General features: G+C 43.3%; 3 protein-coding genes and 2 non-coding genes across 13 annotated transcripts in view; 3 read left to right on the forward strand and 2 right to left on the reverse strand.

Annotated features, from left to right (window-relative positions):
- On the reverse strand, positions 1-7014 carry si:ch211-197h24.6. Of its 3 annotated transcripts, XM_035163432.1 has the most exons (12): positions 6893-7014; positions 6603-6666; positions 5365-5398; positions 4256-4333; positions 4034-4173; positions 3821-3946; positions 3582-3627; positions 3418-3483; positions 2921-3324; positions 2698-2802; positions 377-476; positions 1-278 (listed from the first exon to the last, which is right to left on the reverse strand). In XM_035163432.1, exons 2-12 carry the CDS (start codon positions 6648-6650, stop codon positions 235-237), a joined length of 1191 nt encoding a protein of 396 aa, XP_035019323.1. In that variant the 5' UTR covers positions 6651-6666; positions 6893-7014; the 3' UTR covers positions 1-234. The 3 variants fall into 3 exon arrangements, with proteins under 3 accessions (XP_035019323.1, XP_035019322.1, XP_035019324.1); XM_035163431.1 differs by lacking the exon at positions 1-278 and having other exon boundaries at positions 285-476; XM_035163433.1 differs by lacking the exons at positions 1-278; positions 5365-5398 and having other exon boundaries at positions 285-476; positions 6893-7007.
- Positions 6420-16548, forward strand: tex10 (testis expressed 10). Of its 2 annotated transcripts, none has more exons than XM_035163428.2 (16): positions 6420-6591; positions 7860-8072; positions 8178-8365; positions 8452-8778; positions 8868-9080; positions 9572-9824; positions 9908-10020; positions 10215-10462; positions 10837-10972; positions 11384-11553; positions 12450-12627; positions 13498-13720; positions 15240-15320; positions 15433-15617; positions 15728-15938; positions 16044-16548. In XM_035163428.2, the coding sequence occupies exons 2-16, from the start codon at positions 7890-7892 to the stop codon at positions 16164-16166; spliced, it is 2832 nt and encodes a 943-aa protein (XP_035019319.1). In that variant the 5' UTR covers positions 6420-6591; positions 7860-7889; the 3' UTR covers positions 16167-16548. The 2 variants fall into 2 exon arrangements, with proteins under 2 accessions (XP_035019319.1, XP_035019318.1); XM_035163427.2 differs by lacking the exon at positions 6420-6591 and adding an exon at positions 7412-7603.
- invs (inversin) overlaps positions 16309-26810 on the reverse strand; it is a 27094-nt gene continuing 16592 nt past the window's right edge. For 5 of the 6 annotated variants that reach the window (XM_035163424.2, XM_035163422.2, XM_035163423.2 and 2 more), the window contains exons 16-20: positions 22858-23060; positions 22156-22711; positions 21424-21566; positions 17279-17365; positions 16309-17199 (exon numbers count right to left, since the gene is read on the reverse strand). In XM_035163424.2, coding sequence (XP_035019315.1) covers positions 17084-17199; positions 17279-17365; positions 21424-21566; positions 22156-22711; positions 22858-23060 — 1105 coding nt within the window. In that variant the 3' untranslated portion in view covers positions 16309-17083. The remainder of the gene's footprint in view (positions 17200-17278; positions 17366-21423; positions 21567-22155; positions 22712-22857; positions 23061-26810) is intronic. The other variant, XM_035163426.2, reaches the window with a different exon arrangement.
- Positions 17567-17639, forward strand: trnat-ugu. Its single transcript has one exon. It is a non-coding gene; the product is annotated as a tRNA-Thr (tRNA).
- On the forward strand, positions 18439-18511 carry trnat-ugu. The gene has a single exon. It is a non-coding gene; the product is annotated as a tRNA-Thr (tRNA).

Below are 26810 nucleotides of genomic sequence, written 5' to 3' on the forward strand. Positions count from 1 at the left end.
CACCTTTCTACATTTCTTTTATTAAAACTTGATCTTGGGGAAAGGAAAGAAGAAACAGTCATACACTGACTTGATCACTTAAAGCTGAGGAAAACATGCACAGAACTGTGTAAAACTCATGAAAAAAAAAAAACTGCCTAAAAGCAGGAATATCAAAGTGAACAGCTCTTGGATGTAATGACTGATGCAAACGCTGGACAGGAGTTAGTGAGCTGTCGCATCATCCTCTGATTGTTATTTGTAATACCTGGATTGAATATCAGAATACCTTGTTGGACCTGAAGAAAGACAAAGAAAATACATTAAAAAAGGACAAAACAAAGAAATTTGTTTCCAAAATGAGCAACAGGAACACGATCTGTTGGTGCTGGTGTACCTGACAGACTACTCGAGTATCGGTCACTACTACTTGACAATCTGGAAGGCGTAGAGGAGAAACTTGAAGAGCTCATTGACAAGCTGTTCACATTGGAACCCTGTGGATGAAAAGAAGAGAGGACATTTAGGAGGAGACAATACACGTGTTCCCTAAAACACCATTCAACTGATTCATCGGATGTGAAATAAATGAAAGATTTGGGGCCTCATTTATAAAACAGTGCGTAGGATTCATGGCATCAAGAGAAGAGGAAGAGCAACTTTCTGACACCGACGTCGAGGAGCTTGTTAGTGAGGTGGAGGTGAAGAGCGATTTTATGGAACAGCAGTGATGTCATTAATAAGGAAAATACACTGATACACTGCTGCTGATAATACAGTGAGAGTAAGTATGATAGAACAGAATACATACGTATTTTAATCATCCCGTCATCTGTGTAATACTAGACTCAGTTCAGCACAAAGATCCAACATCATAGATTTATAGAATCTATATCAGCTGATTACTCATCATGGGACAAAAAATCTTTGATCACTGAACACTCGTTTCCTCCTAATCCTAATCCTTCCATTTGCGCACACCGCAATCCGTGCCAGTGCATCAATCGCGCAGCATTACGCACAAGTCACTGCAGTATTTATATATTTAGAGCCATCGGACCAATTACTTCACACATCATAACCTCAACTCTAGGATATAATTCAGAATTGGAAGTTTGAAAGTGAATAGTTTTGTCTTTATTTTCGGTGAGATATCTCCTGTGCGCCTGATGGCACAGTCATGTTCAATGTAGCGATTTTACACACACACTCAGACTTGATGATACACGCAAAGTGTTCGAAGATTAAAATAATTAATGACTCGGCTCTGTAACTCTGCCGTTTGATGGTATCTGAACGTAATTTGCTGTAAGTTGTTTAATATCTTTTTCAATTGAAGGTTGAAAGAGGTGCGGGATCTCCCGAGCTTAGCAAGTAAAATCATAATATAGCATGCCGAAATAAAGATTTCCCATAAACTGTTGTATTAAGTAAATGCTGTAAATACTAAGAAAGAATCATGGGTGAGTAAAGTAAAAAGCCTCTGGTAAAATGAATGAAATGTAACCACAAGTCAATTCTTAAAAGTACTGATTAATGAGGTCAAATGAGTTGAATGTATTGTTGACTTTCCCAACACTGCTAAACCTGTTGAATTGGAAGTCCCCTGTTCTGAAAAAGAGGAACAGTTCTGTGCAATGAGGAAACAGCGACAGGGTGTGGAGCAGAGGTAGTCACGGAAACGGTTTCCAGTAAATGGGTGGGTAAAATATGAAATGATATTTAAGAAAAGAATTAGACCAAATAAATGTTATTCATTTTCGGCGGCCGTCCTGACCGGTGAAGGCCCTTCCCGATGGAGAATGCTGTCTCCTCATCTTAGAGAAAGCATCTACAGAGTAAATCTACAGCTTAGAATAAGCTGAGCTGTGGATTGTGACTTCGCTCTGTGGACACTTTTGCCTGCTCTACCACGACAGCTTGGATTTTTAAAGAGGACACAAGTTTGGAGTTTTCAGCAGAATTCAGACTTTCGGTAGAAGAGAAGTTGCTCGCTCTCTCTCTCAAATTTCATCATGTTTTCCTCTCTTTACAACATTTTGTCATCTTTATATCTTTACTTTTTATATTAGATTTGAATCAACGCTGTATGCTTTGCCCCTGCTAAATCATTGCAATAAATATACAATTAAAGATTGAAGAGTTGTGGACATTGCCTTTATGCTAAATGGATTACTGTGATGATTTTTAACAACTTACAGATTCTTTACACTTACCCTAGTCAACAATTTTTTAACACATCCTTGGGGCTTACAAAGCCACTAAACAATTTTGTGAGAAGTGGCGTACGCATCTTTCAGGCCCTGTTTTGTGCGTATGCAGAGGTTATTAATGAGGACCCTGGACACATTTGCTCAGATTGTTGTCAGATTTTCAATATCATATTGCACTTAATAGGTTCAGAAGGATGGATATGATATAGACAATATTCTAAACAACAGTTCAACTACATTGATCAGCTTGCATTTAAAAGGTTCAGTGTGTAGAATCTAGTGATATCTAGTGGTGAAGTTGCATGTTGCAGCTGAACACCCCTCACCTCACCCTCCCCTTCCAAACATGGAAGAGAACCTGTGGCAGCCTTCAGTTGTCATTAAAACTCAAAAGGTCTTTAGTTTCTCCAGTTTGGACAACTGTGAACAGATCCCGTTCACCTGAATCTTACACATTAGACCTTTAAAACAATGTTTAAGATTTGAGAACAGTTTTTCCCCCTACCGATGATACGCTCCTCAGTCTGTACTCCATCAGCACATCTGTTAGTTTCTGTGTAACCTTCAGCACCAGCTGTGCATCACTCTCGTTCTCTATTCGGAAAGTATCCTGAAAGACACATTTGGTTAAGTTACTGTACATTTTAATAGAAAAAAAAGAATAATTTAAAAAACATTATCACTCTTCTTAAGTTGGGAAGGAACATACTGAGAAATGAAACACATACCAAGTAACTGAGCAATGCACTAGGAGGGTTTCTGCTTTCTGGAGCTGCTCCCATCAAGCCTGGCCTTTCCATTGGCTTGTCCATTGGTCTGTCCATAGAGCTACTCCCCATTGGGCCAACTCTGTACTCGTCAGGATACATTCTACCTGAGCTCTCCTCCAGCTGTCCACTCCTTCCATAGCCATCTCTTCCACCACCTGGTCCAAGACCATCGCCACTCCTAACTGGATGATGGCCCATACCATCTGAGAAAGGTCTCATATCCATATCAGAGGCAGGGAAATCTTGCCTGGTCGAGTACTCTCCAAAACCGGACTCCTCATAATCTTCCACTGGGTAGTCAGGGAGCGGACCACCTTGAGGAGGAAACTCCCCTGGATACCCCGGGCCAGAAAACCTGGGACCTGCAAAACAAACATAAATTATATTTTATTACACCTACAGAAAAGAAGATGAGCATACATGCCCACAATTACACAAGTACAAATATGACCTACCAAAGGGTGGTGCCTTTAGTCCCATTCGCAGAGCTGGTGGAGGCATAACTTTAGGAATAGCAGAACCTGTGAGAGAGATAAGGGCAATAGACACAAATGGAGTTCACAAAAGCAACCAACAGGGAACTCTTTATTACTCATGTTATACACAGAGAGTTACTTACGGAGTCCTTCGAAAGCAGGTACTTCCCAAGGCTCCTTCAGGATCACCTAAAAGCCACAACAGGTACAGACATATGGATTGTATTTACTCTTTTCACCATCACCTGTTTACATCTCTGTTTCTTTAATTAAGTGCTATTCTCTGAATTCCCCAAAAACACTACCATAGCACCAAAGTACATTTCCACATGTTAATTTGGCCAATATCAGAATTTGAGAGTGAGAAGGGTCTGACGCTCACCTTGACATGTCCCCTTCCCTCCATTTTCTGCACCTCACCAGCAGCCTCTTTAATGCTCTTCCTTACAGAAGGGTCTTTGAAGGCCTCCCCCTCATCCCAGTTGACCTTGTGAGGATGAACCATTTTCTGCGGACAGGGAGAAAAATACAAATTATTACAAATAATTACACAATATCGTACCATTGCTACAGACTAAAAGAACAATGTACTCACCATGTATCTGAAGCTGTGTTTCCAGCCTCTCACGTGTGCAACCATGTCGTGCTGCAGGCGGTACACAGCACACATTTTGCACTGGTAGTGTGGTGGGACAGATTTACTGGGGCTGCGGAACTCCCACACATACTGAAGACCTGTAGGAGAGGGGTTTGATCATTGGTTATGCCTTTCAATATAGGATGAAAAGGTAGATGTAAGGGAAATAGTCCTGCTTACCAATGATGCACTCTGTGACCCCCTTCAACAGTGTGCTGAGAGAGGGCACAGTCTGGATAGATTCACCTTTCGTGAACACTGGGAAAACAACAGTGGTCAGCAAAAAGAAAACTTTAATAATGGTTTCACAAGACGGTTGATTTTCAACAAACTACCTTAGTGAGCCACTATGTTAATAATTGCTGGAGGGAGACCGGAGACAAGAGTAATCTTTGTAAACCAGATAGAAAACGTGTTGCTGGCAGTGTCTAATTGCCAATAAATGTTATTCTGTCGATATTAACTGAGCCATCATTAGAAACCCACCCTCCTTATTTCTGCTTTTGAAGACAGTGGGAGGGAACAGGAATGGCTCACCCCTGATTTAGGCCCCAATTGGGCACCAGGACAAAAGCTCCTCTGCCGCGTTGCTTTTCACAGTGCCCTGCCACAGAAGCGTCACTTCTGTGTCGCACTGATGATGCAGCCCAGCAAATGCACGATAAAAAAAACTGCATGTGTCAAAATACTGTGATAACCAGGTACGGTTTACCCCGTTAAAAAATATTTTCATACACATTATCACTGAAGCCAGTGTAACACTGGCTTCAGAAAAAAGGAACTGCATTTGGCAGTTTAAAAAATATATTATGAGAACATACAGCACCCATCACAGCACAAAAAGTGCATGAAGATGTCATCAGCAACCACCAGAGATGTATGATTGCGTCACTGTAAGTTCTACTGTTTTAAGACCATGTGCAGGTGTTGTCTGGGACCGAGAGAGCTTATAGTGCTGGTCTTCAAGGAAGCAACGTCTAGGAGAATGTTTTTTCTAAAATGGCCCAATATATACTTAAAGCCCTCTAAAGGTTAAAATTTAGATTTTCTAAACAGGAGACTAGTGGCAAGATACTGGTATATGTTTTGGAAGGTTCTGCAGTTGCAGACCCTCATCTCCACAGACCAAAACCACGGATGCAACCACAACAGACCCAATCTCTGAGAGTGAGTGAGTCAAGAGTGTTGAACATGTCACTCCCCATGAAATGAAGCAGGAAGAAAAAAGTTTTTAGATCTCAAGCTTCAGCTCTCAGGACTGGCACTAGCACCGTGTGTACAACACTTACCTATTTCAGCAGAATGCTGCGGATGCTGCTTTCTCTGTCAATGGAGGGAATAAACCCACATGAAGGAGAGAGACACATACAGGCATTAGTGACAGGATGACACTTAGCAGAGGACCGAACTCCTCGTCCATGTCCGCCACACTATTTATGCCATACAGCCATTCTTTTTTTTACTCTCCATGACCCCTGCACCAAGAAGTGGCAGTCACAGACACAAATTAATAAAGGTTTCTTAATCATGTAGTCTGTGGATTAGTCCAAATTCTCATGAAATAAATGAGAATTTGGAACAGTCACACTTAGTATTTAGAAAGAAAGCAAGCTGAGAAACTGAATGAAGGTTACAACACAAAGTATAATATGCAACCATGTCTGCAGTGGCCATAATACATAACACTGAGGTCGAAACCTCCGTGATTTCCTCAGGAAAATGAAACTGATGTCACAACCACTTGGGGGAAGAAGAAAACGAGCTCTCAAACGTGCCCCTTTGCAGCCTTTTAGTAGGACTAACAACGAGGCAATAGGCAGAAAGAAGTAGCCAATCACAAGGGAAGTTGACCCTAAACCATACATGTAAACTATCTGAACTGAAATCAAAATTCCCTAATGTAATTTGATTTCACTGGTGTGCAATAATCACTGCATTAATACCGGGTTTCTCAGCCAATTGTGTAACATTAGAAGTAACTGTTTTATACAAACATTTTAAAGGCAGTGCGTCCTGCTGTCAAAGGGACCGGTGTAACATTGAGCCTTTTTGATTTTCAGCGTGACAGCACTCAGAAATAAAAAACTGAGCAACCTGCCATTCGATATCGGTTCATGGAACCAGTCCAAATCAAACAAAGCTCAATTTCAGATCCAAAGATGTGTGATAACGGTTTCAATGACAGAATGCTTGCAGACGAAGAGCTGCTGGTGTGAGTTTTCTTAAAAACCTCTGGGGCGAACACAGGCTGCGGTTGACAGGCCTGGACCACTGTGTGTGGGGGGGCGGTCTCCAGAGGTCAAATAAAGCAGGCCTGAGAGCACCGAGGCAGGCAGTGACGTCCACCCGCCGGGGACTGCTGCCGCCTGGCTTTCCCATCAGGCATCACCACAGCCAGTGGACAACAAGGAGGCAGCACCTTGAGGAAACCACAGAGCTCCTTCTAGAGCTGTCCGGGTTCCACGTGAAGGGGAACGTGTGTCTTAATGTCTTAAACGGATTCATCTTGGACTAATGTGAGACTTACCTTTCTCTTCTTAGCCTGCTTCGTGTTCATCAGAGCCTGGACCTCCATCTCTTCAGTTCCTCCACTGTGGGACACACGCATATATAAAACACATATAAAACTAAGTCCTCAAATAGGGAAGAACTTCCTGAGTTGAGGTTTGTCTAAATAAACAGGTTTACTGCGTTGTTTCGTTTCGTCTCAGGCCCAATGGGGCCGGGCGGGGTTTATTGTCAACATTACGCCTGCTATAAACAATCAAATACAACCTACACCTCCAATATTAAAGGGGAAGACGGTGCACAACTTACCGGGGAAGTTTAAATGAAAACTGTGAGCTCCTCGGGGCACAAAGTCAAAAGGTATTCTTCGTGAGATGTAAAAACACAATGCGGACACCATAGACCGAAAGTGGCTTTGGGTGGGCGGCGCGTTCGCCTGTTTAAAAAAGACGACATGTGACGTTATTGGAACCGAATAGACTTTCATACCCTATAAAACTGAATTTGAAGTCGTACAATTTAATTATGTATCTCAAGGGATACAAAAATGAATAATAATGATAAACTGATAACAATGATTAAAAATAATATTAATATTGTGACGGCACTTTCTTAGACAACTATGCAGTGCGTTCGTTTTCCACACCAGAGCTCATCGCTTAACCCTCCAAGAGGAAAAGCGAATAAAGCGTAATATTTCCAAGGACACTTGGGGACAATTATTTTAATTAAATTGTTCCAGTTACAATTTTACAGTTACAGTTATTCATTTTACATCATAAATAATAACTTCCATGGGTTCCCGGTCAGAGAGGTTTTCTATCTCCGCCGGGCTGCGGAGTTATCGGCTTTGTAAACACACACACACACACACACACACGCCGGTGGAGGACCCAATTCATCACCACGAGAGTGCACACACAATATTTTCTCTTTATATATAATTATATTAGTTAGCAGAGCTGCTGTTACTTAGCTTTAGACACGTATGCTAATTTAACAACAAGGTTCTTCATCGTGGTGAGTAAAAGAAGGAGCTTGCATACTTAATGCTGAACCGGGTACGATATAGGTAGCCACAAGCTAGCTAACTAGCTGCCCTCACTTCAATAGTAAGAGCAAACATTGAGCAATGCGTTTAGTTTGTGCTGCAACATTTGTGTTATTGCTTAGCAACCCAGCTCTACACTTCATACTGCTGTCTGCTGTCCGTATGGTTTTTAAAATTTAAAATGAACACACTCATTCAGTGTCATTTATCCCACCTCCATGTCAGGTAACATAAACAGGAGTGTAGGCTGCAGAGATGAAGTCCAAGAAGAAGAAGAGACAGGACGATTTCCAGAAGGTCAAGTTAAAAGTGGGAAAGACGAAGCCCAAAGCTGATAATGCCACCAACACTAACTTCCGCTCCAAGGGAATCCATCTAACTGAACAGCTGAAGAGAGACAAAAGTGGCCCCACCACTCACAGACAGCTCGGTATCAATGTGAGACCTTCTCCTCTTTCTCTCTCCGTGTTGTATAAACATATGCTACTTTAATTTTCAACTCCAATTTGTGTACTTTCTCTCCACCTCCCTGCACCTCACCAGGAACTCATGTCCCAGCTTCATCATTACAATGCCAATGTGAAACACGGTGCCTTGCTGGGTTTGAAAGAGTTGTTGTCCGTCAATCCATCTGTGTTAGACCAGCATCTCTCTCGTCTGCTCTCTGAAGTCGCAGCTGTTTTCACAGACAAGGATGCAAACGTTCGTGTCGTGGCTACACGTGTGCTCAGGTTAGAACAACCACCGTTATCTGGAAATGCAACAGTACAAGTCATAAAATTAACTAACATTAACATTCTTCTTAAACTCCTTCCAGGTTCATTGCACAGTCAGTGCCTGCAGAACGAGTGGGCCCATTTTTCCCTCTCCTCAGTGCCCACCTTTCTTGTGCCATGACCCACATTGAGACAGGCATCCAGGAGGATGCAATGAAGGTCCTTGATGTGTTGCTGGAACACTACCCTGCTTTGCTAGCAGCGCGGCCGGCAGTGCTCCTCACTAACTTCCTAGAGCTGATTTCTCACAGACAAAGCAGCAGTGGAGCCAAAAAGACCCAGGATACCAAGGGGCGAACCTGGGCACTATCAGTCAGTCTTAACAGGACGGTGACTAGTCAGCAGTGGAGGCTCTCAGTGCTTCTCAGGTACGTAGGTCCAACACACACAGATTTTAAGTAAAAACATATCTAAAATCCTAACTGGCTGCTCGCGTTGTGGTTTATTTGTGTTTCAGGCTCGGCCGATTTTTGCAGGCAGTAGTTGAGGAAAGACCAGTGGACCAAGGTGACACGTCTGTTGGGACAGAAGGAGTGTTTGGTTGCAGTGGTGAAGACCGACTTGCTCCTCTGTTTCTCAACTGGGAAGAGCTCACCTACAGCAAGATCGGAGTTAAGGTGTATGAGCATTCAGGGGCCAAACCAACTCCACGTTCCACCTTCAAGCTCAGGTGGATACCACAAACTCCTGCAACCATCCAGGAATGAAAATCAGAAACCCAGAAGTGTTATGAAAATAATGTACCAGATTGGCATAAGATGATGATGTTTTCTCACTGTCAGTGAAACTTTATGATGGAAGTACAGTAATGTATACAGTAATGTATACAGATACAAATCGAATAATCTGAAATGAAATTAAAACAAATAATTAACGACAACACTACCCTAAACATGTAGTGTTATTCAGTACTTCAGGCTTTACTGACTGGTATTTTTCTACTCATCATAGTTTTCTGTCAGATCCCTTGATTTATGTTTTTCTGGATTATTCCCCTTAGTTTTGAACTGATATCCATGTGTTGTGATATAAAGCATTTGGTTTATCTTGGTTAACTTTTTGATGGACAGTGCAAATGCCTGGAAAACGATGCCATCGCCGACCAAGAAAACTTAAATTAACATAATAACTCATCATTTCTGTTATTATCCGTCTGTGAAGACCTGAGATGGATCCTGGATCTGGGGTGACTGAGAATCTGGACTCAGCTGAGGCTGTTCAGAGCTTTGCAGCTACACTGGTGCCTCTTCTGCTGGAAGTATGGGTCGAGGCCAGTGCAAGTGAGTCCCCCTGGGACAACAACGAGGGCGCTCACCTGCTCACTGCAGATGCCATGTCGGTAATGTTCCAGGTGTTGTCTATTCTGCAGCTCCTGAGGAAACTTGCACCACAGCAGGAGCACCAGGATGCACTGGTGAGAGGAGGAATGACCAGATATCGATGCTTGTTGTACAAGAAAATGTTTCTTAAAAATGACAGTGGCTTGTTTTTGTGTAGGATGCATGGTTCCATAAAGAATACCTGGGAGATTTTAAGCAGCACTTCATGAAAAACTTTCCTTACGGTGCCCAGGACACACCTAAACATAGAAGGAAGATCGATCTCAAAAGGTATGGAATGTCGGTGTCATTCTAACATTCATCCTTCATCCCTCCTGATAAATATATACATGTATAGTTATGCAGATGATGATGGTGGTAAAATAATTTGAAAGTTGTGGTATATCTGATTTGTGACCATTACCTACTATATATGAAGATCTAAATTTGCTGTAATTACCCTCATCTTACTGTCCTCTCCTCAGGAGTAAACAGACTGCAGCCATTCCAGGTCTGATTGTGGAGCCCCTGGCCCTAAACATCACACTTTGCCAGGTGATGGTGTCCCTCAGCCAGAGGCAGGGACTCGACCGAGAGACAGACGTAGACTGGCTGATGCTGCTGAGGACGTTTGTCCGAGACACTCTGGGCAACGGAATGAAACTGAGCTACAGGCAGCTGCACATGCTGCTGGGTACTGTGTGGAAGATGGTGCTCACGCAGAGGAGCAAAAGTAAGCACATGCAGTGTATTTGAAAATTGTGTGTTTGATTTAATGAATTCTGAAGCATGAGTTCAAGTGGCAGGGCACTAGGAGAGCACATACCTCTGCCAAGGCTAACACCCTATCTCGTCAAGTTTAAGAAAGTGTGAAATAAAATTCCCGGATCCGCCCATTTATCTGGATCCACTCCAAAATTTAATAGGTTCTGTCCTCGGGTCATGCCCCACCCCTCCAATAATTTAATGGAAATTGATTGTGTTGTCTTATATTTGAGTAATCCTGTTTGTGGTTTGATATCTCGATACAAGTTTGTGAATCATATGAAGACATTTCTAATGTTTAGCCATTTTGATATAAATATCTGTATGTGTGTGTTTGTGCAGCCGTGACAGAGGACCTGTTAGCAGCAGTTTACGTCTACTATAAGCAGAGGAACCTGACTCTGCAGACACGATCACTGCTGCTGTCTTTCTACAGCAAGCTCTACCTGCAGGAGCAAGGCCATACACACATAGCCAGGTAACCTCCCTCATCGGTTTACAGCATGTGAGATGTTATATGTAGCTAAGTGACCCATGTCCTGTGTCTTGTTCATTCTTCACATCTGATAGACCAGTCTGCTCCAATGCAGACATGCATTTATTTATTTTTTAATCTATTGTTTTTTACTTTGCCATTAGCCCCACCAATAAAGGCCCATTTCCCCCAAATTTACCACCATCCACCAGAAAAAGACCCTTGCAGGAATTTTTACACATATTTTTCCAAACATATGTGCTCCTTTTATTTTGCCTTTCTACAATATATTTACTCTCTTGTTTTTGTTGAGATGCAACAAATCAAAGCCCAAATGAAAATTCCTAAAAGTCAAAACCTTCACTTGTGCCTTGATATCACTATTTACTTCACCCCTTCTTTTTGTCACTGAAGGAGTAAAGTTCTGTGTCGGTGGTTGGCATCTCTTCCTGTGCAGTTGTCCCAGCTGGGCCACCGTAACCCTACTCTCTCTGTACGACTTATCCAGTCCATCCACGCCGCTGCATCTCGAGGAAACAAGGATCTGCTGACCAGTCTGCAGACGCACGCCTGCAGGCTCTATGGTACACACACTCAATCAGACAGACAGATGTTTATGCTTTATATCATTATTGGACCTCTATCAAAGTCATGCTTGAAAGTTAGAGACCAACTCACACAGGACAGAAAGCTGCCATTACACTGATCTTGAAACGTGTCGCACATAAGTCCAGGATTATTACGTGTAGTTATTATTATTATTTTTTTCACAAATTTCAACCCACAGACAGCAGCAGAGATTTTCTACTCTGAGATTAAGTGTTAAATCTTTATCTGTCTCATTCAACACAAGCTTATTTCCAGCTTAGTATCATGGAACGTATGACATGAAATGGTATAAAAATGAATAATTAGTAATTTTTAAATGGAAAACTACAGTATGGTACATGATATAGAAACAATATGGCCTGATTACAACTGAGAAGTGTACACCCCAGTGTCCCTAGGAGGCAATATAACTCCACCCCAGACAACTTTGCAAAATTGAACTATAACCAGACCAGAGGCTGAAAGCAGTAATAAGAAATCTCTGGAGGCCTGGAGGCCACTTTTCAGAGGATGGTCAGATAGTTGGGCTGGTGTGGGGCCAGGAGAGGGGGTTCAGCGTTCTGATAGAAACTGCCGCAGAGCCAGCTATTCCCCATCACAAGACTCCTTTTGTCTAAAGGCTTCTGACATCAGCATGTGCGTCAGAGCCAGACAGAGCACTACGCACGCACATTATCTGAGCCCACACTGTAGTGGCCATGCCTGTCTGTCTCCTTTTTTTTTTACTGGTCCTTAACACGGTCTGGTTTTCCTGGTATCATTCTTTATTGAAAGATTTATGTTGAATCCCCTTTCCCTAGAGGGTACAGGGCATTGCTGTCTGTGCGCAATTACATGTGAAAGAAGCATGCATGTATGTGTGTGTTTACAGATCCACAGGAAGGAGTCGTTGTGCTGTTACCGGCTGAGTCCCAACAACGAATGGTGCAGCTGCTCTACTTCCTACCCAAGATGCCCCAGTCTCTCTTGGCCAACCTGAGCTGCTGTTGCACCGCTGGACGAATCTCTGCCGGCCACGCTACCTCGCTGATTCGTATCGTACACCTCAGGTGAGTTTGGAAACCCTTGTAGACTTGAGGAGAGCAGGGGAACTCACTTGATTGGCTTTTGTATCTGGATATATTCCTGTGTGAGATGTTGGACAGCAGATGAATGCCCCTACCTTTTGAAAACAGGTAGTAGAGACTGAAAGCACTCTTGCCAGTCACCATTAGATGGCAGTGTTGTGCTTTCACAGAGGAATCCCTGACATTTGATCTGGTGTCTCACCTGTGTGCTGACTTGTGTGGATGTGGATACCCTGTATATCAGATATTCATCTTACCGGTGACAATAAAATCTTTTATTTTTGGTCTTTTACTCATCCTCAGGTTGCCTTTCCCTGTGGTAGTGCATGTGTGGCTACGTGCATTTGTGTTAGACCTTTTTTGACCTTTGTCAGTGGGGCAGTGTTATACAAATGTTGAGCGCAGGGAGTGGTGAAATCATTGGGAATTGGATGTGTGTGTAATGGGTATGATACAAAGAGCTCTTTGGGAGGCTGGAATGCAGTGTCGTCATGGAGTATTGGGGAGAAAGTCTGCATGTTCCTCGAGGGCTTCTCAAAAAGCACTGTTATTCACACACATTTCCTACTGTTACAGGATAAGGAAGACTTTTTCATAACTGTCTTCATGCACTGTTGCAATCAATATGAATTCTTTTATAAAACTTGACATGATTAAGACTAAGAAATATGATCATATTCAAGAGTAAATTTAGAAAGTAAATGAAAGTGGTTTGTAGAGTGTAAAAATGCTGAAACTTTGCATAAATTAGTTTGATATGCAGAAAGCTGTGCCTTTTCAGCTTCAGTGTAAATATTGATGCGCATTCTGCATCAGTAATTGTATATAATCTTCACTGATTACGTTCTCCAGGTCATCTCTGAGTGGCTGGTCAGTTGGGAGCCAGGAAGCCGCCCTGCACGACGTGGACTTCTTTAGCTTCCTGTTCTCCACCCTGACGGGCTTCTCGTCCGACAAGCTTGCCTCCCTTCAGGAGGCTGGAGAGGAGGACGCCCTGCCTCGCTCCCCTCTCTTCCCCATCAGTCTCTACCCCACACCGCTGGAACAGTTCACGCACCACTGGGACATAGTTGAGGTGCGTTAACTTTCCTACAATTACCCCAAACCTCACATACATTATAATTCTGTACCAAACTGCTACTGCTCCTCAACACCTGGACACATTAAAAATCAATCTAGAAGCGAGAAGATGGTGAAGGAAGAGACATTGTTTTGAAAATTAAAAAGTGTTGGTATTCTGGACACTGCCGTGGTCTTTCAGTCCCCCCCCCTGGTCTCTCTCTGTCTCTCATATACGGCTCAGAGGGTGGAAGCTTTATCGTTGCGCTCAGGCTGAGAGGGGAACCATTATCGCGTTGCACAGGTTGGAGATGCGTGGTTATCGGGCATAGAGGATATGCACAAATGCTAATGAGAGCCCATGGCATGATGGGAGTGTGACATTTCTGCACAGAAATTACCGTTACCGTAACTATGCCCTGGGGCAAGTGTGTGTGAGTGTGTGAGCAAGTGGGGGGGCTTATAATCACTAATTCAACTGCTCAATTAGGGCCTCAGATCCTGCCTCTCTCATGTCCCTGTCTGAGTCAATCACAGGAAAGTGGTGGGAAGGAGGAGGGAGGGTCCACGTGGTGAGGGGGGGGCGGCATTAAGGGACGGACTGTGTCAACTCTGGTTTGACTAATGAGACCGTTGGATTGTTTTTAATGACGAAGAGAATGCCAACAGGTGCACAGTCCAGACGCACACCGGCTCACACTCAGGTCGGCACCCCAGCACTCGCCCACACTTTAATTTGATAAAAGCTAATGACAAATTTGATTTCAGATTTGAAGTTAATGAGGAAAAGCTAAGTTGGTACTGTCAAGCTTTCTTTAACCTGAAACCAATCTTGTCTCCATCCCAGAAAAAGTGTATGCTGTTAATGATAGCATACACTTCTCCCTTTTTATAAGGTATGATGAGCAGTGAAGGCCTGAAATGCTTTTGTTGTGCCTTCATGCTCAGTTGATGTACAGTAGAAATGTAATTTGTCTGATTAAATGCATGTTTATTTTGTTTTAGACATTAGTTTTTCTTAATTTGTTCCTAAATCATCTCTTTAAAATACCATTCTGACTGTTTCAAACAACATTGTTCAGTTTACACATGTATCCACTCTTATTACACATTTAAAGCTTTTGGAAATGGAGAACAGGGTTTAGGACAATATCAGTAACAATGAAAATGATCCTCAGCAATGTGACAGAAAACACGAACGTTTGGATGAACAATGTATTGTATTCAGAAAAAATGTAGGCAAGACAATTGAAACTGTAATTTAAGCTTATTAAAAATGTGCAGCTCTCCTATGCACACATTTACAGGCCCCTGCAAAGAGTTAAAAGAAAGACAAAATAAGGCTTGATAGCCTTTCAAATTCACTTTCACCTGCTGTTATACTGCTTAGATTAAATGTTTCTGTCACACATATGGGAAAGCCTCGTCAGTGACGAGTGATTTTTTAACAGATGGAATCTATATTTGAAATGTAAATCTGAGGGGAAAAGCTTGTGCTTGAAGTTTTTTTGTTCATGTACCTGTGTCACTTTTAGGAGGTGTGCCACTGTCTGGAAACTCTGGGTTCCAAGTCTCAGTGCTTTGACATTTTGCAAAATGGAATTTGCAAATACCTGGTGAGAAATAGTTTTCATTGATTTGTTGTAGTTATGCTTTGTTTCTTCAACTGTTTTTCTGCCCTTGAAAATCCTGTATATACTCTGAATGTGTGTGTGTGTGTTTTCTCAGATCAAGTTGGAAGTGGTTCCTGACAGCATGGTGGCCGGGCTGCTGAGAGCGGTGTCCAGATTAGTGGACCTGTCTGTCCTGCCCATCGAGCCTGTGCTGCGCTTCTTGTCTAAGTGCTGCCTCAGCCTGATAGCTCTGCTCGTCACGCTGCAGCAGGAGGAACCTGCTGAAACCAACCATAAAAGGTTTGAACGACCACGACTGTAGATATGAAATGTTGACCTTAGTCTTTTGCTGTTAGCTATAATGATTTTAAAATAATTTTAATGAAAACCCCTCTGTGACTGCTTCACAGGGAGGCGATTTGGAGTGCTTGTGTGTTAGTGCTGAGCACCGTTCCTCGCCTGCTGCGGATGGTTCTGCAGTTGATGCGCGTTGGAGATCTGAGTGAGGAGGAGCTGCCGCAGCTCGGACAGATCCTGTCAATGCTGTTGCAGCACGCACCGCTCCACAACCAACTGCTGGCCAATGCTGCTCTACTGCAGGAGATCATACAGAACCTCACGGTAAAAACAGGCACATGTATTTGACAGGGAAATTGGATGTAGAGACAAACTACATTAACCTGTAATGGAGGCTGTGCACCTAATTTCTTTCTACGCGTGTTTCAGAGGTACAACCGGGCTGCGACCAGAGAGCAGTGGCTGACAGATCTGCTCTACTGCTACAGCCTCACTGTGGCGCATGGTTCCTCTGCTCACCGTGGAAACCTGGGCCTTCGAGACATGTACTGACCGACCTGCCCACTAGACAAGTACCTGGTGTGTTACTCAGTTTCCCCTCAGACATGTTGCAGTTACTTTGTGAGACAAAACACAGACAAAGCTCAGTATTGATTCACACTCAGTTCACGAGACAAAAACTTTCAGCCAGGGATACAATGGAAAAGTTTTTTTTTTTTTATTGTGAGTGACAATTGTTGTTTTAAAGACTTCAGCTTTCTTCTGTCTTAAGCTCTTTATTGCTTCGTCCTTATTCTGGTAATTGTCCTTTTGCCTCTTCTGATCATTTTTTATCATTGCTGTTGCAGAATATTGTCCAGTCCTTATCGAGGTACCTGGTAACTTTTGGGAAAAAAATCAAAAAAAAACTGAATAAAGGCAAAACAAAGTTAAATCAAAGTGCATTGTCCTCTGTTTCACTTTTTATTTTTATAATGTAATTAAAAGGCAACAAACATGAGGAATATTTTTGTGCAAATGCATAATAAAGTAAATAAAAACTTCATAGTTCAGAAATACATCTTTGTCTTGAGAGGGAAAGCACTTAAAGAGCAAACTGGTGTGGAGGGAGTAACTTGTGAATGTGTGTGTGTCTGCAGGTGGGCTATCTGTATGACTGGCTGTTGATAGACTGCCTCATGCTCCACAGCGGGAGGAAAGGTTATCTCAGTGTGTGTGCGAGAGCGGTGGAGAACCGGGCCGATGGAGTGTGTATGTGTTCCTTCCACAATGGCTGAAAGGTTATCTTTTACACACACCGTTTCTGTAGACTTAACCCCACCCTGTGAGGTCATGGCTCTGATGTCATACAGCTTAATTTTAGAAAGCGTGGCACAGTGAGCGAACAATGTGTATAGTAATTCTATAGAGGCGAGGCCAGCCAGCCAGCTGAGAAAACCTCAAAGAACATCAGGTGTGTGTGTGTGGCTTCAATGTTTCCCCCGTCCTCTGGTCCCCTGTCCAGCGCTATACGGTCGCAGGTGATAAGAGTACTGCTTGGCTTGATCCACCACATCGGTCAGGTGTACACAGTCTATACCGCTCACTGCAAAACAAGTAAAAAACCTTTTAGACACTTTAACTCCATTTAAAGTGTGGGTGTGTGTTCATGCACTTCCACTTACACTGGCTCTGGGTAAGGAGCGGCATGTCCAAGAGCAGCTGGGACTGAGAGCCCCGAAGTGAACGCCCTCGTCTGGCCATGGCGTTGCCTAAAGTACAGTAAAGAGATATGTCAGTGTGTCAGGATGATATCTCCATGTCGTCATCTCATGTGAGCCGCTTCAACCAGCAGGTGCTGCGTAACAAAGCCAGGGACACTCCTGTAACTGGTTGGTCTCGTCAGGCAACACACCCATGATTGTACAAGGTGGTTCTTTATAATTTCCTTTGACTGTACCTCCGATATCAAAGGCCCTATAGCTCAGTGGTTAGAGCACTGGTCTTGTAAACCAGGGGTCGTGAGTTCAAATCTCACTGGGGCCTGGGAAATCATCTTTATCTTTATTTTTGGGACGATTACAAATACGCCTACATTATATATACACTGCTGATGCATTAAGGGATGTACTTGTCACTGATTGAAGACGTTTTTATGTGTCCTGCAAGAGAGAGAGGGAGGGAGGTGAGGTGAGAAGGGGGAGGGGACAACCACGTCAGGAGGTTAGCTTGGAGTGAGGATGCGCGTGTGTGTGTGTGTGTGTGTGTGTGTAGGGCGGGGCATCTGTGGGCAGAGATGCAGCGTGTGCTTGTATGTTTTGGCGAAGCAAAGTTTCTGTCCATCCTGCCATCATCACCTGGTGATGTGTGATGAAGGTCAGGCCTGTCTGTAGGGCGAAACCCTACCAGAGGGTCCACACGGGACCAGGCTGATACTGTCCTGGTATGTGGACTGAAGCAGCACCCAGACATTTACAAGTGTACCTGTATGACAACCAGCCTTCCTGATTCCCAGCTTCTAATCCAACCAAATCTCAGTCTGTTTGCAATGTTGTGGTTTTGAAGCAATTCCGGAGCTCAGGAGTTAAACGTGAGACGGCCACCTTCAGGAGTGAACCAGCACTGGTGAGGCCAGACCCTTATTCTGGTTACTGTTGCATGATCAAATCCCTCATAATGATAAAATTTATCTCCATGTCGTCATCTCATGTGAGCCGCTTCAACCAGCAGGTGCTGCATAACAAAGCCAGGGACACTGTAACTGGTTGGTCTCGTCAGGCGACACACCCATGATTGTACAAGGTTGTTCTTTATAATTTCCTTTGACTGTACCTCCGATATCAAAGGCCCTATAGCTCAGTGGTTAGAGCACTGGTCTTGTAAACCAGGGGTCGTGAGTTCAAATCTCACTGGGGCCTGGGAAATCATCTTTATCTTTATTTTTGGGACGATTACAAATACGCCTACATTATATATACACTGCTGATGCATTAAGGGATGTACTTGTCACTGATTGAAGACGTTTTTATGTGTCCTGCAAGAGGGAGTTGAGCACATTTTATCACTCTTTCACTTCAAGGCCGACTTGTAAAATATATTTTATCCATAACTGTTGAATTCTGCTACGATACAATAATCATCCAACAAGTCCGAAGGTGATCTCATCAAAGAGCTTGAGAAATGATCTCAGTGACCTGCTGCCTGTTTTATGTCATGAAGAGTTTAGATCATTCAAACTTCACCACTTCATTAGGTATTTACAGTATAAGTGATTGTCAAATGTTGAAAGACAATTTTGACTTTATTGCGTTTTTTACGACAAATGTTTGCATCGCAGTGCAGAGTCACGGTATTTATTTAATCGACAAAATCTCTGCACAGACACTCTTGTCACAGGATTTTTGTAAAAATTAATTTCTCCATGAAATTAGACAAATATTTGAGATAAAATTATTAACATCCAATTTATAAAAAAAATATATAAAGGTTTCTGATGATTAAACGAGTGACGTGACCCAGTCCAGAGTCGTGTGTCAAATCTCAGGCTACTACTCAGGAAAAAAATGAGAGAAAGAATCGTGTGTGTGTGTGTGTGTGTGTGTGTGTGTGTGTGTGTGTGTGTGTGTGTGTGTGTGTGTGTGTGTGTGTGTGTGTGTGTGTGTGTGTGTGTGTGTGTGTGTGTGTGTGTGTGTGTGTGTGTGTGTGTGTGTGTGTGTGTTGTAGATAGCTCTACGCAGTTGTCTGACATTCCCAGTGACAGCTCTGAACTTTTCACAATGCCAGGACTGTCAGATAGATAGAGAGAGGGAGGTGAGGTGAGAAGGGGGAGGGGACAACCACGTCAGGAGGTTAGCTTGGAGTGAGGATGTGTGTGTGTGTAGGCGGGGGCATCTGTGGGCAGAGATGCAGCGTGTGCTTGTATGTTTTGGCGAAGCAAAGTTTCTGTCCATCCTGCCATCATCACCTGGTGATGTGTGATGAAGGTCAGGCCTGTCTGTAGGGCGAAACCCTACCAGAGGGTCCACACGGGACCAGGCTGATACTGTCCTGGTATGTGGACTGAAGCAGCACCCAGACATTTACAAGTGTACCTGTATGACAACCAGCCTTCCTGATTCCCAGCTTCTAATCCAACCAAATCTCAGTCTGTTTGCAATGTTGTGGTTTTGAAGCAATTCCGGAGCTCAGGAGCTAAACGTGAGACGGCCACCTTCAGGAGTGAACCAGCACTGAACCACATGCTGCTGCTGCTGCTGGGTGTTTGATGCCAAGTGGGTCACTCAACACTCTGGTTTCTCAAAGGATTAAAAAGCGAAGCATTGAAGATTCCCGGTTTGAGATACCAGGCCCCAGACCCTTATTCTGGTCACTGTTGCACGAGCAAATCCCAAATAAAAGCAGGAAAAATGTTGAAGATATATTCCTCTCTCTATTGTCAAATCTCTTGGTAGAATGGGACTCTAGCACAAACCTCTACGGAGGCCCACACGTCCCCTTCAAGTCATCCAAGCTGCACCAAATTTCACCAACTCGTAGATATCAGCTCCCTAAATGTGCCTGATGTTTTTTCATCAGGATCCATGAATAAGATAAGATGTTTTTCAACATTTTCACCATTTCAATGTTAAATAAAGTGATAAAGACATTCTTGGACTTTTGGTACTTTCTCATCAGCATCAACAAACATGCACTTTGGCTCTCATTTACTCCCAGTGAACCTCATGCAACTGATAATATCACGAGTGTGTTTACTGTTTCCATGTGAGCTCTGACTGACTCAGACAGATTTACAGGTCATAGATTATACTTGTTTAGTTTCAGCCAAAAGAAAATATTCAATCCCCATGTTTGGAAATTAAAAAACGTATTATTCTAGCTGTATGCCATAACCCTGATTAGCACAATATCCCACCACCAGACTATTAACTGCAGTATTTGCTCTCAGAGACTCAACAGTTTGAAACTGTGCTGCTCAGTTATTATTATGAATTTCTCATAATGTTGCCATGACATCAAGTCTCTTTTTCAGTGCTGAGTTCAGGGCACTTATATCAGTAAAAATGAGAGAATAAATTTTAACATGTATGAGAGAGAGAGCGATGCATAATATCAAAGTCCTTTCTTTGTTAAATGAGTCCAAGGGTTCAGGAGGGGTGGGTGGATTGAGAAGGTGGCTCTGCTGGGGATAGGGAAGAGTTCTCTACAGCTGATGTTAAGTGTGTGTGCACAAGTGTAAAAGTCTCTGCTTGTTTTATTTCATTGGATTATATTTGCCTGTGTTTTCAGTTTTTTAAGCAAAGCACACTGACATGAATCTAACAGCTGCAATTTGTGGAGCTGTTCAAATGTAATATGTTCTACAAAGAGGAGCGCGCGTGTTGTTTAGCCGACCCTCATTGATTTGAATGGGACGCACAAATAGGGATTAAATGGGAATATCTGTCAACACAAGGCAGCGCAGTTCAACAGCAGCACAGATTGTCGCCTACAGTTTCAACAACAACAGAACATTAGAACCTTCAGGATTCACTGCAGAACTGTTGTTTAATGCTGCGTTCATTTTTGCTTGGTGTACCTAATAAACTGACAAGTACCTACACAAAACGCTGATGCCAGGTTCTTAACACTTAAAGAAGTGACCACATTGCTTTCGTTCCTTCACTGTAACCTGAAGTATTTTTGAAACTCCATTCATCATCTATACCACTTGTCCGTTAAGGATCACACGGGCAGCTAGAGCCAATCCCAGAAGTGCCATATAAATAAAGTTTTATCACAAGTTTACATTAATAAAAGGTTGAGCACAAATGTGGTTTGCAAATTTTCTCACCGTAGATACTTTGAAGGACGGAGCCCTTACTCGTAGATGGTTTCGCGGATGGAGCTCTGACTTCCATCTTCTTCCTGTTTTGGGATTGGTTTGACTCCACCTCTTCGCAGGCCTTCACCTCTCTTCGCCTGCGTGCGTGAAACCTGCCGACACAAATCCATGCAAGCGCACGTTCATGCACGTCGTTCAGTTAAAAAAAAACAAACATCTCAAACAGTGTTCAAAGCTGGCAAATCCTCACTGTAATACTCACAAAGCATAAACAAGGTAAACGGAGTTTATTCAAGGCAGCTAATAGGCAGCACATACAGAATCTAATTGTGGAGCTGAATGGAAACAGAGGGACTCCTGCAGCGTACTGGCAGCGTCTAAGAGAAACGGAGAGAGAGAAACGCAAAGAGAGGCTGCTGGTAGCTATTAGAGCAGCATGGCTGAACTTTTCGCCCCTTGTTAAACCAGTTTGAAAGCTGGAGATTACAGCCCGTCCGTCCCCTGCCTCCTCATCTCACCCATCTCCCACGCTCTCTCCCCCCCACTGCTCAAGTGTTGATGGCATCCAGATCGAAGATGGGGCGGCGTTACAGGAGAGATACTGTGGCACATATGAGGGAGAGAATGCACATGTGGGCGCCACATGGCACAGCTAAGCTCCCACCGCCACAGAAGCTTCAGCCTCTGAGCTTCAGCCTCTGACTACCCCTTCTTCGGATACAAACACAAATGCACGCTCACCTTCTCCAGGCTCGCTGGATGATGCGTGCAGCCTCGGTCCTCCTCCGGCGCTGCTCTCTGTCGTGTCCCCTGTGTGCACGTGTTGACACCGGTGCATGTGTGCCAGTCTTTCTGGAGGGGCGTTTGGGGTCTAAAGATGAAGTGCTTCTCAATGAGGCAGTGTGACTTTGGTCTCTGGAGGAGCCCCTCTCTGAAGTCTGCTCCTTGTTTCTGGGCTTTAGTGGAGAGGTGGATGCATTGGTTTTGCCGGGGGCTGGCATGTGAGGGATGGATTCTCTGGAAGTGGCCTCAATTTGCTCCGTAGAGGAGACACCTGTGGTGGGAGCGCTTGTGTTAGAGGAAAGTCTCTCCCTGACCTTGGGCATGGAGGGAGGTCTGGGTTTGAGGCTGGGTGGTTGGCTGCAGCCGGCAGGAGAGAGAAGCTCCTTCAGCCTGGTGGTCTGTGGAGCACCAGACACCGTGTCCTCGGTAACATGACTTTGGTGACTCGAAGCCTCAGGGGCCTCATGTGGTTCGGCTGCTTTATGTCTTCTGGAGGATCTGCTCTTGTGGTCTGCTGGGGTGGAATCAGGAGCCATAAACACAAAAGCATATTTTAATCTCTAATACTGAAACAGCAAAGACACCAATAGTCAGCCCATTATCGCAATTCACACTGCGAGCTCCATCATAACAACTTTAAGGACTTGAGCATAATTGTACCTTTGTGTCTCTCCTCTTTGCTCCTCGTGCGTTCAGCTTTGGATGAGCTCTTTGTTTCCACCGCAGTGTCATTCATGGTTAAGTTCTGCATAATGTTGACTAAGGAGAGCTTGTCCTGCTCTGCTCTCGCCGAAGACACCTTCCTTTTCGACACTGAAACCTGCTGCACGGCCCCTCTCCTCCGCTGTTCTTCTTCTCGTTTCCTGCACACAAAAAAGACTGTGACCTCATCTCGGCAGGTAAAGGTTGTGTTTGTGAAAAGCACATCATGATCGATTACACAGTCCCCCCCTAATACGATTGAAAAGGCAAACAGATGTTGACCAGGTGTTGCCTTTCAGATCGCATGTTGAAACATTAAATGGCTCTGAACATCAGTCTTGAGTTTAGCCTTTAGATTCCCCTGTAAAAAGGATAACGCCACACGGAGACCAGAGCTGTCTATGAGAGAAAAGCAAACCATCTTAGAGCTGAGAAAAGAATGAACATCGATCAGAGCCACTTCATGCAAAAATAGAAATAAACCACTGGCGTACTGATGTATCAACATACATCAAACAGGTCGGTCAAGGACAAGAACAGCAGTCGATGAAAGGAACATTGTGAGAGCTGTGAAGAAAACCCCCCAGAACAGCCTTCAGTGACATCACCAGCAACCTCCACAGGGCAGGGACGATGGTATCACAATTCACCGTTTGAAGACGACTTTAAGAGTTGAAGTACAAAGGCCATACCACAAGATGCAAACCACTCATCTGCTGTGAGAACAGAGGGGCACACTGGAATTTGCCAACAAATACAAAGATGAGACATAAGATCTGGAACAAAGTGTTATGGACTGATGAGATGAACTTCTGGAGAAAGAAAGGATCGACTGATGATCCCGAACAAAGGTGAGGAACACTAATCTTTGTTATGGGCCATGTAATTCAGGACGTAGTAATGTTGTTGTCTTTTGAATGTTCCCATGGGGAGTCACCACAATGGATCCCCATCTGCATATTTCATTTGGTATCAATCTTTTAAACCATGTTTCTGATGCAGGCTGCGTTCGGAGGAGCCACGGATCAAACCGCAAACCCAGGGAACAGCGACGGACAGGGTTTTGCAACCAAATATTAAACGTAATTTACTCAAAAGTTATTTTACATTGACCTCCCTCTACTTTTGCTCACAACAAAATGGGGCGATCTAAAACAAAAGGTGCAACGTCCTAAGTTGTTCAACACATCCTGATGTAAATAACAAGGGGAAAATGGAAATTCTGAACTCTTCATATTCATCTATGGTCTTAAACCCAAATTTCAAGGAATTGACAAAGCCAGTCCATTAGTTTTCAAGGTGTTCAGGTCAATGCACTTCATTTGAGTTCATATCTTTTCATAATGTTATAAAACTTAAGCTGTTTACGTTATTCTAATGTTTATACAGACAGTATATACACTACCGTTCAAAAGTTTGGGGTCACCCAGACAATTTCGTGTTTTCCATGAAAACTCACACTTTTATTTATCAAATGAGTTGCAAAATGAATAGAAAATATAGTCAAGACATTGACAAGGTTAGAAATAATGATTTTTATTTGAAATATTAATTTTGTTCTTCAAACTTTGCTTTCGTCAAAGAATGCTCCATTTGCAGCAATTACAGCATTGCAGACCTTTGGCATTCTAGCTGTTAATTTGTTGAGGTAATCTGTAGAAATTTCACCCCACACTTCCTGAAGCACCTCCCACAAGTTCGATTGGCTTGATGGGCACTTCTTGCGTACCATACGGTCAAGCTGCTCCCACAACAGCTCAATGGGGTTGAGATCTGGTGACTGCGCTGGCCACTCCATTACAGACAGCATACCAGCTGCCTGCTTCTTCCCTAAATAGTTCTTGCATAATTTGGAGGTGTGCTTTGGGTCATTGTCCTGTTGTAGGAGGAAATTGGCTCCAATCAAGCGCTGTCCACAGGGTATGGCATGGCGTTGCAAAATGGAGTGATAGCCTTCCTTATTTAAAATCCCTTTTACCTTGTACAAATCTCCCACTTTACCAGCACCAAAGCAGCCCCAGACCATCACATTACCTCCACCATGCTTGACAGATGGCGTCAGGCACTCTTCCAGCATCTTTTCACCTGTTCTGCGTCTCACAAATGTTCTTCTGTGTGATCCAAACACCTCAAACTTTGATTCGTCTGTCCATAACACTTTTTCCAATCTTCCTCTGTCCAATGTCTGTGTTCTTTGCCCATATCAATCTTTTTCTTTTATTGGCCAGTCTCAGATATGGCTTTTCTTTGCCACTCTGCCTAGAAGGCCAGCATCCCGGAGTTGCCTCTTCACTGTAGACGTTGACACTGGTGTTTTGCAGCTACCATTTAAAGAAGCTGCCAGTTGAGGACCTGTGAGGCGTCTATTTCTCAAACTAGAGACTCTAATATACTTGTCTTCTTGCTGAGTTGTGCACCGGGGCCTCCCACTTCTCTTTCTACTCTGGTTAGAGCCCGTTTGTGCTGTTCTCTGAAGGGAGTAGTACACACCGTTGTAGGACATTTTCAGTTTCTTCGCAATTTCTCGCATGGAATAGCCTTCATTTCTAAGAACAAGAATAGACTGGCGAGTTTCACATGAAAGTTCTCTTTTTCTGGCCATTTTGAGAGTATAATCGAACCCACAAATGTGATGCTCCAGATACTCAACTAGCTCAAAGGAAGGCCAGTTTTATAGCTTCTCTCACCAGCAAAACAGTTTTCAGCTGTGCTAACATAATTGCACAAGGGTTTTCAAGGGTTTTCTAATCATCCATTAGTCTTCTAACGCGACTAGCAAACACAATGTACCATTAGAACACTGGAGTGATAGTTGCTGGAAATGGGCCTCTATACACCTATGTAGATATTTCATTAAAAACCAGACGTTTCCACCTAGAATAGTCATTTACCACATTAACAATGTATAGAGTGTATTTCTGATTAATTTAAAGGGGACATAGCATGCAAATTCGACTTTGTTAGTGCTTCTACAGGTTAATGTGGGTATCTGGCATGTCTACCAACCCAAAAACTCTGGGGAAAAAACACTCGCGCGTTTTGTTATAGTTCCTCTAAGTCAGAAACGTCATGCTTGAGCGACTCGATTGAGCTTCCTGGGTTTTGTGTCGGAACAAGGTACTGGAAGTCTCCCTACATGGTCTTTCTCCGCTTGTTGTTGTACCCGTTGAATGTCGGGGTTCGGGGGTAAATGATGGTCTTCATAGCCCCCCCCACCCCTCTCTTTCTCTCTCTGTCTATCTGCTTGTGTGCTTGTAGTGGATGGGCAGAGGGGACATTTAATTATGTGATTGGGAAAATTAAAACTCCAGGACAACAGAAGGGAATACAAAGTATGGGATGCATATTTGATAATTTATATCATATAAAATATGTAATTTATATCGTTTAAAATCATGGGGGGAGAGGGGGGAGGGGGGAGCTGGCTCATTAGCATTTAAAGGAACAGGCACTCAAAACAGATCACTCTGTGGAGGGCTGTTTTATACAGGGTAAAAAGGGTGCTGTTTTAAATGATCCTTGTGGTATTTTGACCAAAGTATGTTACAGACATTTCATTAAGACCCCAAGGAACCATATTAACTTGTGGTAAAATGGGCATACAATGTCCCCTTTAATGTTATCTTCATTGAAAAAAACAGTGCTTTTCTTTGAAAAATAAGGAAATTTCTAAGTGACCCCAAACTTTTGAACGGTAGTGTATATATATATATATATATATCGGTTAAAATAGACAATCCACATTTTTGTGTGTGTTTTTTTCTCTCATGCGAGCTGTGAAAGAATACTTTTAGTATCTTCTCACAGAACTGTCATCTCAATGAATCTGCCCGGCTTAAAATATCAAGATGAAAAAAAAGCTGGTGTTAACGTGCTTTCTTAAAACAAATTTACCTACTTAAAAGCTTTGT

This window comes from Hippoglossus stenolepis, chromosome 8 (genome assembly GCF_022539355.2).
Source record: "Hippoglossus stenolepis isolate QCI-W04-F060 chromosome 8, HSTE1.2, whole genome shotgun sequence".
In the NCBI taxonomy this organism is placed as follows: domain Eukaryota; kingdom Metazoa; phylum Chordata; class Actinopteri; order Pleuronectiformes; family Pleuronectidae; genus Hippoglossus; species Hippoglossus stenolepis.